Source organism: Petromyzon marinus, chromosome 23 (genome assembly GCF_048934315.1).
Source record: "Petromyzon marinus isolate PM22_M1 ecotype Great Lakes invasive population chromosome 23, UKy_Petmar_22M1.pri1.0, whole genome shotgun sequence".
Lineage (NCBI taxonomy): Eukaryota > Metazoa > Chordata > Hyperoartia > Petromyzontiformes > Petromyzontidae > Petromyzon > Petromyzon marinus.
Genome location: NC_133689.1, coordinates 3,363,197 through 3,379,248, shown reverse-complemented (window position 1 = coordinate 3,379,248; position 16,052 = coordinate 3,363,197). Strand labels below are relative to the sequence as shown.

At 52.6% G+C, this 16,052-nt stretch overlaps 1 protein-coding gene across 1 annotated transcript in view; it reads right to left on the bottom strand.

The window, feature by feature from the left end:
* LOC116945300 (kelch-like protein 29) overlaps positions 1 to 16,052 on the bottom strand; it is a 93,300-nt gene that overhangs the window by 32,071 nt on the left and 45,177 nt on the right. Inside the window, exon 5 of the mRNA XM_076068959.1 lies at positions 11,002 to 11,140. Coding sequence (XP_075925074.1) covers positions 11,002 to 11,140 — 139 coding nt within the window. The remainder of the gene's footprint in view (positions 1 to 11,001; positions 11,141 to 16,052) is intronic.

Sequence of the window (16,052 nt, the reverse complement as noted above, 5' to 3'; positions counted from 1 at the left end):
GCCTGCTGTATATTTTGAGTTTGCGTCTCTCTCTCTCTCATCATCACGGTGGCTAGATGTTAACTACCTCGTCTGATATGCAGCAGGTCGTGGGTTCGATCCCGACCCTGACACCTGCTGCTTTATATTTGGAGTTTGCGTCTCTCTCTCACTCCCCATGGTCGCGTGAATTTCTTCTCCGGGTCTTCCGATTTTTCCTCCCCACTTTTTAGAAACATGCCTCTTTATTATTTAGATTATTTTGCTTAAAAAAAAAAATGTCCGCGTGATGATAAGCCCCATCATCGCCTGCCGTTCCGTGACATCATCATGATCATAACCCTGCCGTTCTGCGACCACATCATCTGACAAGGGACCATTCTGGGACGCAGGACGACGATGTCGCGCCACGGCCCTGCGAGCGCTGCCCGACACGGCAACGCTCTCTCTCTCTCTCTCTCGTCTCGCGGGACAACGCCTGCCGTCACACGTAAAACATTGTAATCGTTCATTAACGGACAATTATAAGTAACTAAGTAAATGTTAATCAAGTGACGCTTTTTTGGGAGGGGTGCAACCCCAACGGGACTGGTGCACCTTGGCTCCCCCCGCCCGCGTGTGGGATCGCCGACTTACAACAAAAGAGTCTCGTGGCATTTCCCATTTCCCCCCCCCCCCCGGTGGGGCTGGAGGGGGGTTATATCGATTCCGCACCCCCCTCCCCCTCCCCCCGTCTCCCCGTGTTTTGCCAACTCCGACAAAGCGCTGGATATAGCGGTGGCTGATAACCGAACCTCTTGCCCGGAATTGAAGGACGGTGGAGAGAGATAATTAAATAAATAACTTCGGCTTACGTCCACGCGGGAAAGGAGAACAAGAGATCAGAGTGTCCGATGCTCGCTGAATTATTAAACCCCCCCCCCGAAACGTATTAAATAGGCGGCTTGAGTCGAGCGCGACGGTGTCGTTTGGGCTACGCTCTCGAAGAGCACGGTGTGCCGCGCGGAGGGCTTGTTTTCATTTTTCAACTCGGAACCCAAAAAAAAATGACGTGGCCACTGATAACGCGACGCGGCATGAAGGCCGGAGACCAGAAGTTGGAGAGAACTGGAGAGTCCCTCCCTCCGGTGGGGGGTCTTTGGCCTACTCTTCCACGGCGGCCAGACAGCTTGGAAGAAGTGGCAATGACCCACGCTTTGCCCCACCGCAGACGCGACCTGCCGACTGACTCGCTGCGGTTGGACCCATTTACAACGGCCGGGTGGACAGAGGCGGTGGTGGTGGGGGGGGGGGGGGGGGGGGGTTGGATGGTGCCACCGCTTTTAGCGGTTCCAATTTTCTTTATGGCGACCAGGAGCAGTGAATTATTTATGGGTTGCCATGATGGCGAGATGTTAACTACCTCGCCGGGTATGCAGGAGGTGGTGAGTTGGATCCCGACCTTGGCGCCTGTATATTTGCATGTTCTTTCTCCCTGTGGTGGCGTAGATTTATCTCCGGTTTCTCTGGTTTTTACCCCAACATGTACAGGATTTATCTGCTTTAAATTTCCACATAAGCCACTTCAATGAGCTACCATCTGTGGCCAGGTCGCTTCTGAAAAAGGGCTTTACCTGGTAAAATAAAAAAAATCGTTTTTTTTATAGTATTTAGGTATAAGAAATTTGCACCATTGTGCCAACTACCACACCAGGAGATCAAATTAAACTGCCGATTTACGGATTGCAATTCCCATTTGCTAACAAATATGCCACCCACAGTGGCATCCTGCCGATGTCTACACTACATGTTTTCAGAAATAATTTTATGCCACTTGGTCAAAACCCACTGATGAATGAGGGCTCTGCGTGCCATTGGACCACAATCCCTCCGCACCGGCTGTGCAGATGTCACGTTGATTCCCGAGTGTGACCGGCGACGCAAGAATTCAAGAGACTAGGACTGGAGTCTCGCCTGCAACGGAGACCTGCGGCATCAGCCCGCCGGTGAGGGGGCGATGATTGCTACAGTGAGGGAAAAAAGTATTTGATCCCCTGCTGATTTTGTACGTTTGCCCACTGACAAATAAATGATCAGTCTATAATTTTAATGGCAGGTTTATTTGAACATTGAGAGACAGAATAACAAAAACAAAACTCCAGAAAAACGCATGTCAAAAATGTTATAAATTGATTTGCATTTTAATGAGGGAAATAAGTATTTGACCCCTCTGCAAAACATGACTTAGTACTTGGTGGCAAAACCCTTGTTGGCAATCACAGAGGTCAGACGTTTCTTGTAGTTGGCTACCAGGTTTGCACACATCTCAGGAGGGATTTTGTCCCACTCCTCTTTGCAGATCTTCTCCAAGTCATTAAGGTTTCGAGGCTGACGTTTGGCGACTCAAACCTTCAGCTCCTTCCACAGATTTTCTATGGGATTAAGGTCTGGAGACTGGCTAGGCCACTCCAGGACCTTAATGTGCTTCTTCTTGAGCCACTCCTTTGTTGTCTTGGCCGTGTGTCATTGTCATGCTGGAATACCTATCCACGACCCATTTTCAATGCCCTGGCTGAGGGAAGGAGGTTCTCACCCAAGATTTGACGGTACATGGCCCCGTCCATCGTCCCTTTGATGCGGTGAAGTTGTCCTGTCCCCTTAGCAGAAAAACACCCCCAAAGTATAATGTTTCCACCTCCATGTTTGACGGTGGGGATGGTGTTCTTGGGGTCATAGGCAACATTCCACCTCCTCCAAACACGGTGAGTTGAGTTGATGCCAAAGAGCTCCATTTTGGTCTCATCTGACCACAACACTTTCACCCAGTTGTCCTCTGAATCATTCAGATGTTCATTGGCAAACTTCAGACGGGCATGTATATGTGCTTTCTTGAGCAGGGGGACCTTGCGGGCGCTGCAGGATTTCAGTCCTTCACGGCGTTACCAATTGTTTTCTTGGTGACTATGGTCCCAGCTGCCTTGAGATCATTGACAAGATACTCCCGTGTAGTTCTGGGCTGATTCCTCACCGTTCTCATGATCGCAACTCCACGAGGTGAGATCTTGCATGGAGCTCCAGGCCGAGGGAGATTGACAGGTCTTTTGTGTTTCTTACATTTGCGAATAATCGCAGCAACTGTTGTCACCTTCTCACCAAGCTGCTTGGAAATGGTCTTGTAGCCCATTCCAGCCTTGTGTAGGTCTACAATCTTGTCCCTGACATCCTTGGAGAGCTCTTTGGTCTTGGCCATGGTGGAGAGTTTGGAATCTGATTGATTGATTGCTTCTGTGGACAGATGTCTTTTGTACAGGTAATAAGCTGAGATTAGGAGCACTCCCTTTAAGAGTGTGCTCCTAATCTCAGCTCGTTACCTATATAAAAGACACCTGGGAGCCAGAAATATTTATGATTGAGAGGGGGTCAAATACTTATTTCCCTCATTAAAATGCAAATCAATTTATAACATTTTTGACATGCGTTTTTAAGGATTTTGTTGTTGTTATTCTGTCTTTCACTATTCAAATAAACCTACCATTAAAATTATTGACTGATCATTTATTTGTCAGTGGGCAAACGTACAAAATCAGCAGGGGATCAAATACTTGTTTTTCCCTCACTGTACGTGTCATTGCAGGCGAGTTATTTATGGTGTCACTTGGACCCCCAATGCCGAATGACGATAGGGGATCTCGAACTGTGTCTCGTCACGGTTATTACCACACGGTTATTACCACACCGCCGCAATATTAAATCACGGCGGCCGCTGGAATCGAACCGCAAACCTCTTCAACAACAACAACAAACAAACAAGCGGTGAACGCGCCACCACCGGGCCGTGCCACCGTGCGCCACCGACGCTGGCCGTGGTTGGGAATCGAACTCGGGGGGGGGGGCGTGGTTAGCGGAGTATCGCGGTGCAGTGTGCTAACAGCACTGCTCCCGTTCAGCAGCGTTCTAACCGCAACCTCCGCCGCCGCCGCAGCAGCAGCGGCTTTTAGGATACGGAGTGGAAATTTCACGGCCAAAAATAATTCTTTCCGTGGAGACAATTCCACCTGGAAATGAACGCGCGTCAGCCACTTGACCCGCATAGAGTATGTACAGTATGCAGAGCCATCCGTACGGCCGTGGGGGTCCCTAATGTATCCCTCCCGGGGGGGGGGGGGGGGGGGCACCGCACTGCGTGGCTCTCTGCTCCCGACCAATTAGCAGGCGCCCGCCTGCTGTGCGGTCGGTCGGTCCGTCGGTTAATTGGCGCTGCCGCATATCGCGCGGGTCGTAATTGGCGGGTGGTCCGCGCGCATCGAGGGGTAAGACGGGAAGGATGAGCCGCTGACGAAAGTCGATATTCGAGTTCGGTAAAACCACGAGCAATTTTCATTCGTTCATGTTACCCGGAATAACGATCGTCATTGTCGCTGTTGATTTGATTCACGTGCCAGTTATATTGCTTTGGCAGTTGAGTCAGGACTCGTAATAATAATAATTTACATTTGTAAGGGGCATTTCATCCAAGGATCGCAATGCGCACCGTGTATGTGAAGCAGGGAAATAAGACAGAGCCAGCGGTAAGACGACCATAACTATGGGGAATAGGCCATTTTGCAGGGATGAGTTTCCAGGGGAAGATATCAATAGCTCTAAAGATTCTGATTTTGCTTATTGTCAGAGACCAACGCGTTCCATAGTCTTGGAGCTGCACTGGCAAAAGCCCGACCACCCCAAGAACTGAGCCTTCACCTCGGAATACGAAGAAGAAGACCAGAAGATCTCGAGAACCTCATTGGTGGTGTATAGAAGTGGATACGTTCCTGTAGGTCAATAGCAGGGACCTTATCATCAATTCCATATTTGATTGGTAGCCAATGCAAGGACAAGAGAACTGGTGTGATGTGCTCACGACATGGTGTTCATAGCACTGGATGAGCGCTAATTACTCACAGTGTGGCAATGCACTCAACATTAAGCATTCGGGTTTAATGATCCAGAACTCGGTGATGTGGCTATTTTTCAGAAGCGACCTGGATATTACAAATGATAGCTCAACGAAGTGGCCTATCGTGTGGACATTTATGGCAGCCAAATATAAAGGCGCGTTTCGAAATGTGGATGGAAAATCCAGATGACCCGGATAGAAATCCACACGAACAAGGGGAGAACATGCCAACTCCAGATATACAGACGTCAGGGTCGAGATCGAACCCACGACCTCCTGTATATCAGGCAAGGTGGTTAACATCTCACGACTGTGGTGGGTTGGTGATTAGTCGCCTCCTTATCACATTCTTCTATCGCTCCTACCATAGTTAATGTCGATGATTCCTCCACCCGTGTTGAGGATTTGGTCTAACAGACACCGACTGTTTCATCTCATCCGCCCCGTGTTCCAACAGCCGTCGCTGCAGGTCACAACTTACACAACCGCTGACTCACTGACTCAACCACCCACTCACTCACCCACTCAACTAACAACAACAACCGCCATTCGCCACTAAGTGGCGGTGACGTCACTACGACGCTTGTGCCAGGCCATGTGCACCTTGAGGCTACGTGAAGTGTCGAACACCCGCTGGCAGGAGGTCACGGGGCAGACCCAGGTGCCACGGGTCGACTGACTGAGATGACTGGCTGATGCACCACCTGTGCCCCCTACTGTGCCAACCTGCTGTGCTTTAGCCACCCGGCGCTTCGCTCGTTGTTGTGAGCGTCGCTCCTCCGCCCTCCGTTGTTGTTGGAGGGCGACTGCCTCCAACTGCCCAGTAGCGTCCTTCACGAGCCTCCTCCACAGAGGCCGATCTTGACACCGCTGGTACCAGTCATCGGCAAGTCCACTCAGCCCCACGTCCTCCTGTACCACATAACTCCATCTCTTCTCTAGCCCGTGCTGCGCCCGTTTAGCCCCCTTGATCCGGCCGAACAAAAGCTGTTTTGGCATGTGGTGGCTGGGCATGCGGGCTACATGACCCAGCCATCGCAGCCTTGCCCGCTGGAGGAGCTCACCGATGGGACCTTGCCCAGATCTTTCAAGGATTTGTGAGCTCCTCACACAATCCAGTCTGGTTAAACCAACTCAACCACCCACTCACTCACTCACCCACTCACTCACCCACCTACTCACCCACTCACCCACTCACTCACTCACCCACTCACCCACTCACTCACCCACTCACCCACCCACCCACCCACTCACCCACCCACCCACTCACCCACTCACTCACTCACCCACCCACCCACTCACTCACTCACCCACCCACTCACCCACTCACCCACTCACTCACTCACCCACTCACCCACTCACTCACCCACTCACCCACTCACTCACCCACTCACCCACTCACTCACCCACTCACCCACTCACTCACTCACCCACTCACCCACTCACTCACCCACTCACCCACTCACTCACCCACTCACCCACTCACCCACTCACCCACTCACTCACTCACCCACTCACTCACTCACCCACTCACTCACTCATACTCCCGGGGCAAAGAGGTGCAATTTGCAGCGAAGAGACGGTAGCGCTCACGCACAGTAGCCGATCATTGATCATTGTTCCAACTCCCGAAGCTAACGGTGGCCCACCTGCAATTAATTACATGGCACCAGTGTGCGTGCGTGGGTTCGTGTGCGTGCGTGTTTGCGCGTTCGTGTGCGCGCATTTTCGCATCTTCTAAAAGCTAGTGCAAGTAGCCTTAATGATGGGGAGATAAAGGCAGAGGTTAAACGGTTACCGCGCGCGTTGCCGTGCGACGATCGCGTTGAAGAAACGTGAGCACAACGCAGCCTCGTGATAGCGGGGAGAGAGGCCTGCGCGTGCCGCCCTAATGCCGTCTGCGCTCCGGAGCGATTGCTCCCCTGGTTACAAAACCCATCTGGAATAAAGAGGTCACGGAACAAGGGCAGCTACGTCACCGTATTCTCCGGATCGTGAGACGCTCCGAAAAGTAGGACGCACCCCAAAAACGTGTGCCCGGTGTCAATAAAGTTAAACAACAACAACAACAACATTCGCCACTATGTGCCGGTGACGTCGCCGCAGCGCTTGCGCCAGGCCAGGTGCACTCCCAGGCCACGTGAAGTTTCAAAGGCTCGCTGCTGGCAGGAGGTCACGGGGACAGACCCAGGTGCCATGGGTTGACTGACTGACTGAGATAACGGGAAGATGCTCCACAAATCTGGTCACACACTCGCACGCGTGCATGCGCACACCTACCAGATTGATGAACCACGTATCTTGCTTTATAATACTACGGAGGGGGGGGGGGAGGAAACTTGCGTCATGATCCGGAGAATACGGTAATATGGCGCGTGTCTAAACGGTGGGTTCCCTCGGTGGGAGAATGGAGAGACGATGGTGCCGTGCGTAGCAGCAGCTGCGAGAAAAATAAAATCCTTCGTGCAAAAGGAAATTACGTAAAAGGGGACATCTTTGCGAAACACGTGGATTTAGAATTCCTGACTAAGTTTGGGCTGTAATATATGGATGTTCCAGAAGCTTTAAAACGTATCATGTCAGTTCAAACGTATCATGTCAGTTATTTCTTTCATTCAAACCACTACGAATGCCCTAATAATCTATTAGAAATCATCTCTACGCATTACTGTAATTCGCGATTGTTGGCGTTTAAATCTGCAGGAACGCGAGCCAAATTTCCACGGGAGACTCTGAGCACCCCCTGAAAGAGACATGCATCATTAACACGCACTGCAACGACAGCTCGACATGTCGCGGACCGACGACGGCCGAGCGGTGGGAATCGGCGAGGGCTTTCTTGAATGAATCGCCTCCCCCCTCCGACTTTGCGGGACGTTGCCGCGAGCCGTTGGGCGATGGGTTGCGTCCGGCGTTTCGCTCCCCGCGCTGGGAGGGAAACGCCGGACGGGCGGTGGCTCCCGGCGGCTCGCGGGCCACAGCCACCCCCCCCCCCCAACCCGAAAACGCATCGGTGAGATGCACAGCGGCACGGCCGGGGAGAGACTCGGCACGGTCGCGTTGGAAGCAATATTTCACGCCAAAAAAAAAAATTGTTTTCATAAACAACCACGGTTTATCCAATTTAGGGAACGGTCCTTCGCCGTCGCTGGATCTGTAGGTTATTTTGACATAAAAAAAATAGAAAGAAATTTCGGGAACAATTCTGCCAACGTGCGTATTCGCTTACTTCCGAGTCCGTCCGTAGCTACCGAGGCGACGCAAACAATTCGCCTCGGCGCCATCGGAGAAATAAAAACCACAAAGCGCGCAAATTTAAAAAAATCCGACAAAATAAATGAACGATCGCCGTTTAAAAAACGACGACGGTTAGTTTGACGGGCGGCGTGACGTCTGGCACCAAGCCAAACACGAGCCGAATATCCCTTCCCTCCATTATGACGACACACAAAAAAAAACCGAAATCGCCCGCCGCCCCGGTGCCGCAGCGCCGTACAGTGACAGCACGAGTCCGTGAAATGTGGAACAGGGAGGCATGTTTACAGCAGTGTAAAGTGAGTGTTGTCGTGTCCAAATGAGGTTACCCTAGACGTGCACTGTGGAACAGGGAGGCATGTTTACAGCAGTGTAAAGTGAGTGTTGTCGTGCCCAGATGAGGTTACCCTAGACGTGCACTGTGGAACAGGGAGGCATGTTTACAGCAGTGTAAAGTGAGTGTTGTCGTGCCCAGATGAGGTTACCCTAGACGTGCACTGTGGAACAGGGAGGCATGTTTACAGCAGTGTAAAGTGAGTGTTGTCGTGCCCAGATGAGGTTACCCTAGACGTGCACTGTGGAACAGGGAGGCATGTTTACAGCAGTGTAAAGTGAGTGTTGTCGTGCCCAAATGAGGTTACCCTAGACGTGCACTGTGGAACAGGGAGGCATGTTTACAGCAGTGTAAAGTGAGTGTTGTCGTGCCCAAATGAGGTTACCCTAGACGTGCACTGTGGAACAGGGAGGCATGTTTACAGCAGTGTAAAGTGAGTGTTGTCGTGCCCAAGTGAGGTTACCCTAGACGTGCACTGTGGAACAGGCAGGCATGTTTACAGCAGTGTAAAGTGAGTGTTGTCGTGCCCAAGTGAGGTTACCCTAGACGTGCACTGTGGAACAGGGAGGCATGTTTACAGCAGTGTAAAGTGAGTGTTGTCGTGCCCAAATGAGGTTACCCTAGACGTGCACTGTGGAACAGGGAGGCATGTTTACAGCAGTGTAAAGTGAGTGTTGTCGTGCCCAAGTGAGGTTACCCTAGACGTGCACTGTGGAACAGGCAGGCATGTTTACAGCAGTGTAAAGTGAGTGTTGTCGTGCCCAAGTGAGGTTACCCTAGACGTGCACTGTGGAACAGGGAGGCATGTTTACAGCAGTGTAAAGTGAGTGTTGTCGTGCCCAAATGAGGTTACCCTAGACGTGCACTGTGGAACAGGGAGGCATGTTTACAGCAGTGTAAAGTGAGTGTTGTCGTGCCCAAGTGAGGTTACCCTAGACGTGCACTGTGGAACAGGGAGGCATGTTTACAGCAGTGTAAAGTGAGTGTTGTCGTGCCCAAATGAGGTTACCCTAGACGTGCACTGTGGAACAGGGAGGCATGTTTACAGCAGTGTAAAGTGAGTGTTGTCGTGCCCAAATGAGGTTACCCTAGACGTGCACTGTGGAACAGGGAGGCATGTTTACAGCAGTGTAAAGTGAGTGTTGTCGTGCCCAAGTGAGGTTACCCTAGACGTGCACTGTGGAACAGGGAGGCATGTTTACAGCAGTGTAAAGTGAGTGTTGTCGTGCCCAAATGAGGTTACCCTAGACGTGCACTGTGGAACAGGGAGGCATGTTTACAGCAGTGTAAAGTGAGTGTTGTCGTGCCCAAGTGAGGTTACCCTAGACGTGCACTGTGGAACAGGGAGGCATGTTTACAGCAGTGTAAAGTGAGTGTTGTCGTACCCAAATGAGGTTACCCTAGACGTGCACTGTGGAACAGGGAGGCATGTTTACAGCAGTGTAAAGTGAGTGTTGTCGTGCCCAGATGAGGTTACCATAGACGTGCACTGTGGAACAGGGAGGCATGTTTACAGCAGTGTAAAGTGAGTGTTGTCGTGCCCAAATGAGGTTACCCTAGACGTGCACTGTGGAACAGGGAGGCATGTTTACAGCAGTGTAAAGTGAGTGTTGTCGTACCCAAATGAGGTTACCATAGACGTGCACTGTGGAACAGGGAGGCATGTTTACAGCAGTGTAAAGTGAGTGTTGTCGTGCCCAAATGAGGTTACCCTAGACGTGCACTGTGGAACAGGGAGGCATGTTTACAGCAGTGTAAAGTGAGTGTTGTCGTGCCCAAATGAGGTTACCCTAGACGTGCACTCTGGAACAGGGAGGCATGTTTACAGCAGTGTAAAGTGAGTGTTGTCGTGCCCAAATGAGGTTACCCTAGACGTGCACTGTGGAACAGGAACTGGCAGCAATAACAGCGATTCCGAATCCACGCTTAGCCCCCCCGCGCTAAATCCCGCGCTCCAGCCCATGCTCGGACACGCTGCAGCTGCAGCTGCAGTCCCCTCGGCATCTCGCGGACCGATTCTATCGCGTCACGGCGCTGGCCACGTCCGCCGCGTCTCCGTGAACCTTGCGGGCTGCGGTGCAGTGCCGTCTTGTGTGCAGAAACCGTCGCTTCGTGTCGGGAGGTACAGAGTTAGGTGTGTGCGTGCGTGCACTCACAATGCAACGGATTCATCCCGACAACGGCAACAACAGGTGCGGTAGCGATGGTGGTGATGATCGTGGTGGTGGTGGTGGCGGCTTTGATGGCGGCGGTGGCGGCAGTGGCGGTGATGGTGGCGGTGCGGTGCGAGGTTGGTTGTTCGTCAGTGGAGCGGCGGTGGTGATGGTGGTGGGGGGGGAGGTGGGGACGGAAAGATCTGGGTTAGGGGGCCTCGTTTACCGTCATGCCAGGAGCGGGTTCAAGGAGGGGTGGTGGTAGGAGCGGTGGGGGTAGCACAGGGAGAAGAGAACGGGGTTGGTGAGAGAAGGAGTGTGGGGGGGGGGGGGGTGGGGGGCAGGAGGTGGGGAGGGGGGCGAACCTTTTGATCAGCTGCTTCAAATACAAGCTGCAGGATGCTAGGATATTACGGTGCGCCCAGAACACGCGTCCCTTCACACTTAGTCTCAGGTCAGTGAACGCTCCTTCCTGCCGTTGTTCATTCAACGCCTGCAGCAGTTCTGGACGGCAAAGAGAAGACAAATCATTACGGCGGGGAGGGGAGGGGAGCGAGATCGGGCGAGGGGAGGGAGCGGTTGTTCAGGGTGGTGGAGGTTTGGGGGGGGGGGTGTCGGGGGTTGGAGGTGGGGGATGAAAGCAGTGGGGTGGGATTGTGGGGCAGAGTTGATTGCCGGGCGACTCCGGTTTTGAGGAAAGCTCCACCTCGGGGTTTTTCCGGCTTTCGGGGTCGGTTGGTTTCGTCAGTGAGGGAAACGCGGCCATGAAGTGCCGTATTTTTCGTGAATAAATGTTAACAAAAATTCCACCAATTTTGTTGATTTCAATTGGGAATTGCTTTTTTTTAGAACATCGAGAAGCCACAGCAATAGCACGGTGAAAATATTCAACGTTTTTTTGTTGAACTCGGTCGTACGTTGCATTACTCTTAGTAACAAGGCCACTTGCTTGTTCGTGCCACTGCTGGCTGGCGGAGGAGCCTCCTCCAATACAGGGAGCTCGAGAGAGACAGAAAACCCCCCTCTCGGAGGGTATTTCCGTCCACTCTTCTACGCTGGCACCAAACATCTCGGAAGCCGTGGGTGTACCCCCCACTTTACCGCACCGCGCACGCGACCCACCGATTGATTGCGGCCGAGTTATTTTACCCCGCTTGCGCGGACGCAGGCGGGCGAGCGGAGTTGGTGGTGGTTGTGGTGGTGGTGGTGGCGGGTGGGGATTTAAGCGACGTTAGCCGTCGTATCAACCGCCGCACCGGGGAGTGTCATCATCGCCAACGTCGCTGTCGTTATTATCAGCGCCCGCGTATTAACTCGGCGTTCCAGATTGAATGAAGACGATACCAACAACAAACGAAACAAAACACACCGGGTACACAGTCACCTTAACCTGGCAAAAAAGACAAAAACCCGTGGTGGAGTTTATTACCTCCTGAAACCGGAGCCGCGAGCGGTCGTCACCGGCCGCGGGGTAACGCTCGCGGCGAGGGGGGTGGATTCGAACAAACGACGAGCAGTCGGTGCGGTGTGGAAACAAAATCGAGAAGAATTCATCGGGTGAGTTTAAACGCAAACAGCTCTCGAGCACAACGGCAGCGCAGCGGCTCTGCGGCGGCGAGACGCGCGAGCAGAGCCAACGGGACGCAGGTAGAACCGCCGCGCGACAGACCGTCGCTCCGGCCAGCTCCCGCCGGCTCCCTTCTATAACCGCGCGGTGGTTGGGGGGGGAAGCGATCACAATGCGGCGGCCGCGATGCGTCCTCGACGGCGTTGTCGCGCGTGCCGGCGGGGGTCCTCGCTCCGGCCGCCTCTCCCCCACCTCCTCGACCTGCGCAAGCAAAAAGAAAAACGAAAGCACGCCGACCGCCGCCGGATAGGTGGCGAAGTTCGCGAAACTCGGCTCCGGGTCGACGTCTTCCGCTCGAAGCTCCCCCGGGCACAAAAATGGAGGGAGGCGACCGGCGGTCCGCTCGTCGCTGAACGTCGAGAACGAAAATGTCTGAGCGGGAGGTGCCAGATTTAAATCCCGGGCAAAATTGGCCCGAAACGCCAGCACCATCGCCTCGGTTGTTTTTCGGCCCGGTGTTTTTTTTTGCGAATGCTAACCCACCAATTCACCGTATTTGCCCGATCGTGCCAATCGGCGTCACAACGCCTCACACGGGGAGGAATCCATTGGGCAATCTTGCCGGGCGCCACGTCCCGTTTGTCGGACATCGGCTGCGGAAGAGGTTTTGCCCCCTTGTAATCCTTTACACAGTGGGGGGGGGAGGGGGGGTGAAGGGTGGTGGGAGGGGAGGGGGGCGGCACTTTCCCACACACTCTGCTATGGGATCGCTTGCCGCACGTCGGTCAAACCAACGTCGTCCGTACGTTGTTGTTGCTGTTGTTGCTGCTGCTGCTGATGTTTGAGAGACTTCGACGGAATTTCGGGGAGGAAAAAAATCGGACGAATATATATAAAGTACATCTTTTTTCCAGTAGCAAGATGATGAAAAAAAGAATACGGTAGTAAATCGGATGTTCAAACACCAAATAGCCGCATAATACAAGGCATCAAGTCTGCATTGACCACACATACTCGTGGCAAATCGTGCAATCAATTATTCTTTGGTCGTGTATGCAGAGAGACTCTTTCATGGATTTGTCTCACCAGTTCCGAGAGATCACGAAAGAATGCCAAAAAGCGAACAGCACATGGAGGATGCAAACACCAACACGTTAATAGTTTGGGTTAAGCAATTATAGTGATCGGACGAAGATTAGCTTCCGCCAAGAGCACGTGAATCAGTCCCGAGTAGTGCTCGCATACCATTGGAACGAGTGTGGGGTGCTTCTCGTCTCTGTCGCTGGTGTAAATTCCACATTAGCGTGGCTAGGGGTGCGATGATTCGTCGATTCATCGATTAACGTCGGATCTTAAGCTCGCTGCGCACGCACCGAATCGCTCGCGCGTGAATCGATTTTTCTCACTTCTTATTTGTCGTACGCAGTGAGTTCACGTTTACAATCCTCTGTATCGCCTGATTGATGCTGGTTGTAATCACCGACGAAACGAACTGTAAACGTTGTGGGTTTAGTCTCCAAACACACTGGTGAGTGCCGAACGAGTCAACTCATCGGCACGTTTTTGTTTACGTGACAAACCTCACTAATTGGCCGTGTCGGATGGTGGTGGCGGGTTTAACGTCGCATTCGTATTTACACAACCTAATACAACCCCCCCCCCCCCCCTTTGTTATGGACAACATCGGTCGCGAAAGCCCGTCTACTGCTACCACTACTACATGGCCAACGGCAACGACACCACGCGTGTTCCTCGGGTCCCACGCGCCTCGCACACAAAATACAGATAATACAGTATTATCTGTATTTTGATTTAGTGTGCTGATCTTAAAGGTGCATTGAAAAATGCGATACTCCGACTGATGCTCCTGTTGTTTGTGGAGTGACTCATGCAGCCAGCTGTGGCTCTAGGGTTTGGTGTTACATGTTATTTATGTAGTTTATTGTTAAAAATTCAGTCACAATTCCTGCATTTATGGCTTTATTTTGGTGATTTCTAAAAGTTTTTTGGTTTGGCCATGTTTTTGTTTATTGTAGTACGGAGTTAGACTGATGGCCTTAATCTTAGTTGTCTTGTGGTTGTTGTTGTTATTTGACTTGCATCCCACTGGGATTTTTGCACACAGCGTTGGTGTACGGTGCTATTTCAGGAATATTTTGATGTTTTTTTTTTCCTGGATTTTCTGTTTGCACATGCACAAAGTCACTTTAAGATGTTTTCTTGTTCATGTTTTTGTTTTGTTGCGGTTGCACCCGATTCAAGAGCCGAATGGCTCACAGGGCTATACCAAAATAAATAAAACTATGAAACACACACGCACGCACGCGCACACACACACGTCACGCACGCGTCACGCACGCACGCGCACACACACACACACGTCACGCACGCGTCACGCACGCACGCGCACACACACACGTCACGCACGCGTCACGCACGCACGCGCACACACACACACGTCACGCACGCGTCACGCACGCACGCGCACACACACACACGTCACGCACGCGTCACGCACGCACGCGTGGCGTGACGCGGCGAACACGACAGCTGCGGCCGCGCATCGCTTGGCGGCAGCTGCTCTTTATTTCAACGGCGCCGCCACGAAGGCAGCCTCGTGCGCTCGGTGCCCAGCGGCGAATGATTAATGGGCGCCATTACGAGCGGCGAGCCCTTTGCAAAGCCAGGGGGGAGAGTGCGGGCAGAGCGGATGAGGTGAAGGGTCACAGGGAGGGAGGGGGGTGAGGGGGTTAATTAAGGACGCGGCGAGGTTAGATGGAGCGGTAACTCCAGCGAAAGCTTAGGGGTCCCCTAGCAGCGAAAGCGGTTGCCCCCCCCCCCTCCACAGCCCCCACCCTCCCTACCATAATCATGAAATAATTAAAGGTTGCATCAAAATATGAGCTCGAATTCCAATCCATATAAGCGCGACGAGATCACTGAACATTCGCACTCCGATTAACAATCTAACGTCTCTATCGATCTTGCTTCTGTCAGAATCAGAACGGTCATTTGAGACTGCAGGAGAAATCCGATGAGCTGTGAAGCTCTTTTTTTTCCCACGGATGTCCGGGGGGCATGGGCGCTGGGCCATCGCACTCAGAGGTCTCCCACCATCGATCGCCCGCGTCACGAGTCGGTGGTGGGGGAAGGTGATGGGATGGCGCTCAAATTTTATATCTGCCTCGGGCTCACGAAATACTTTCCGAGAACAGACGCAAGTCGGGCAGTCGTCTGACAGAGTCCGCGCGCATATCGTGCGATCTCTGTGAGGTTTTTATTTTCTTTACGCGACCACACCATTGAAATGGGCCACTTCTTGAATTTACTCCAAAGCGTCGTTCAAGGCATCTCCTAACGACCACCGGAGCAAGGCCCGTCCTTCTCCGCCATCGGCCGTGGAAATTCCGCCTTGCGTGACAAGACGACGTAAAATCCATGAGACAGTCACCGTTGATATCTCCATTAGGCGGGAGATATTTTATCGACCCTCGAGGTATGGTTGGGTCCCATCAAAGAAAGGAACATCGTAGACCCGAATGTGCCAGACCTCATCATATCTGAAATGCTAAGATGAATTTACGCCTGATTCGTTTTTTTTTTTCCAGAGTGGCCCGAGAATAACAGGTGCTGTAGGCTTCAGGTGGCCCCAGCGGATGGCAATACGGCAAGTGGACCCTTGAATCTATTCACGTGGAGCTGTGAGCGTTTCCCTCCGCTAATGCATGGAGGGTTTTCTCCGGTCGCTCCCTTCTCACTCCAGCACGAAGCCAGACACTCAGTCGTGGAAACTGGCACCAAACATCCCCAGTGCAGCAGCGGCGACCCTCGCACGGCGGGCGGCACGGG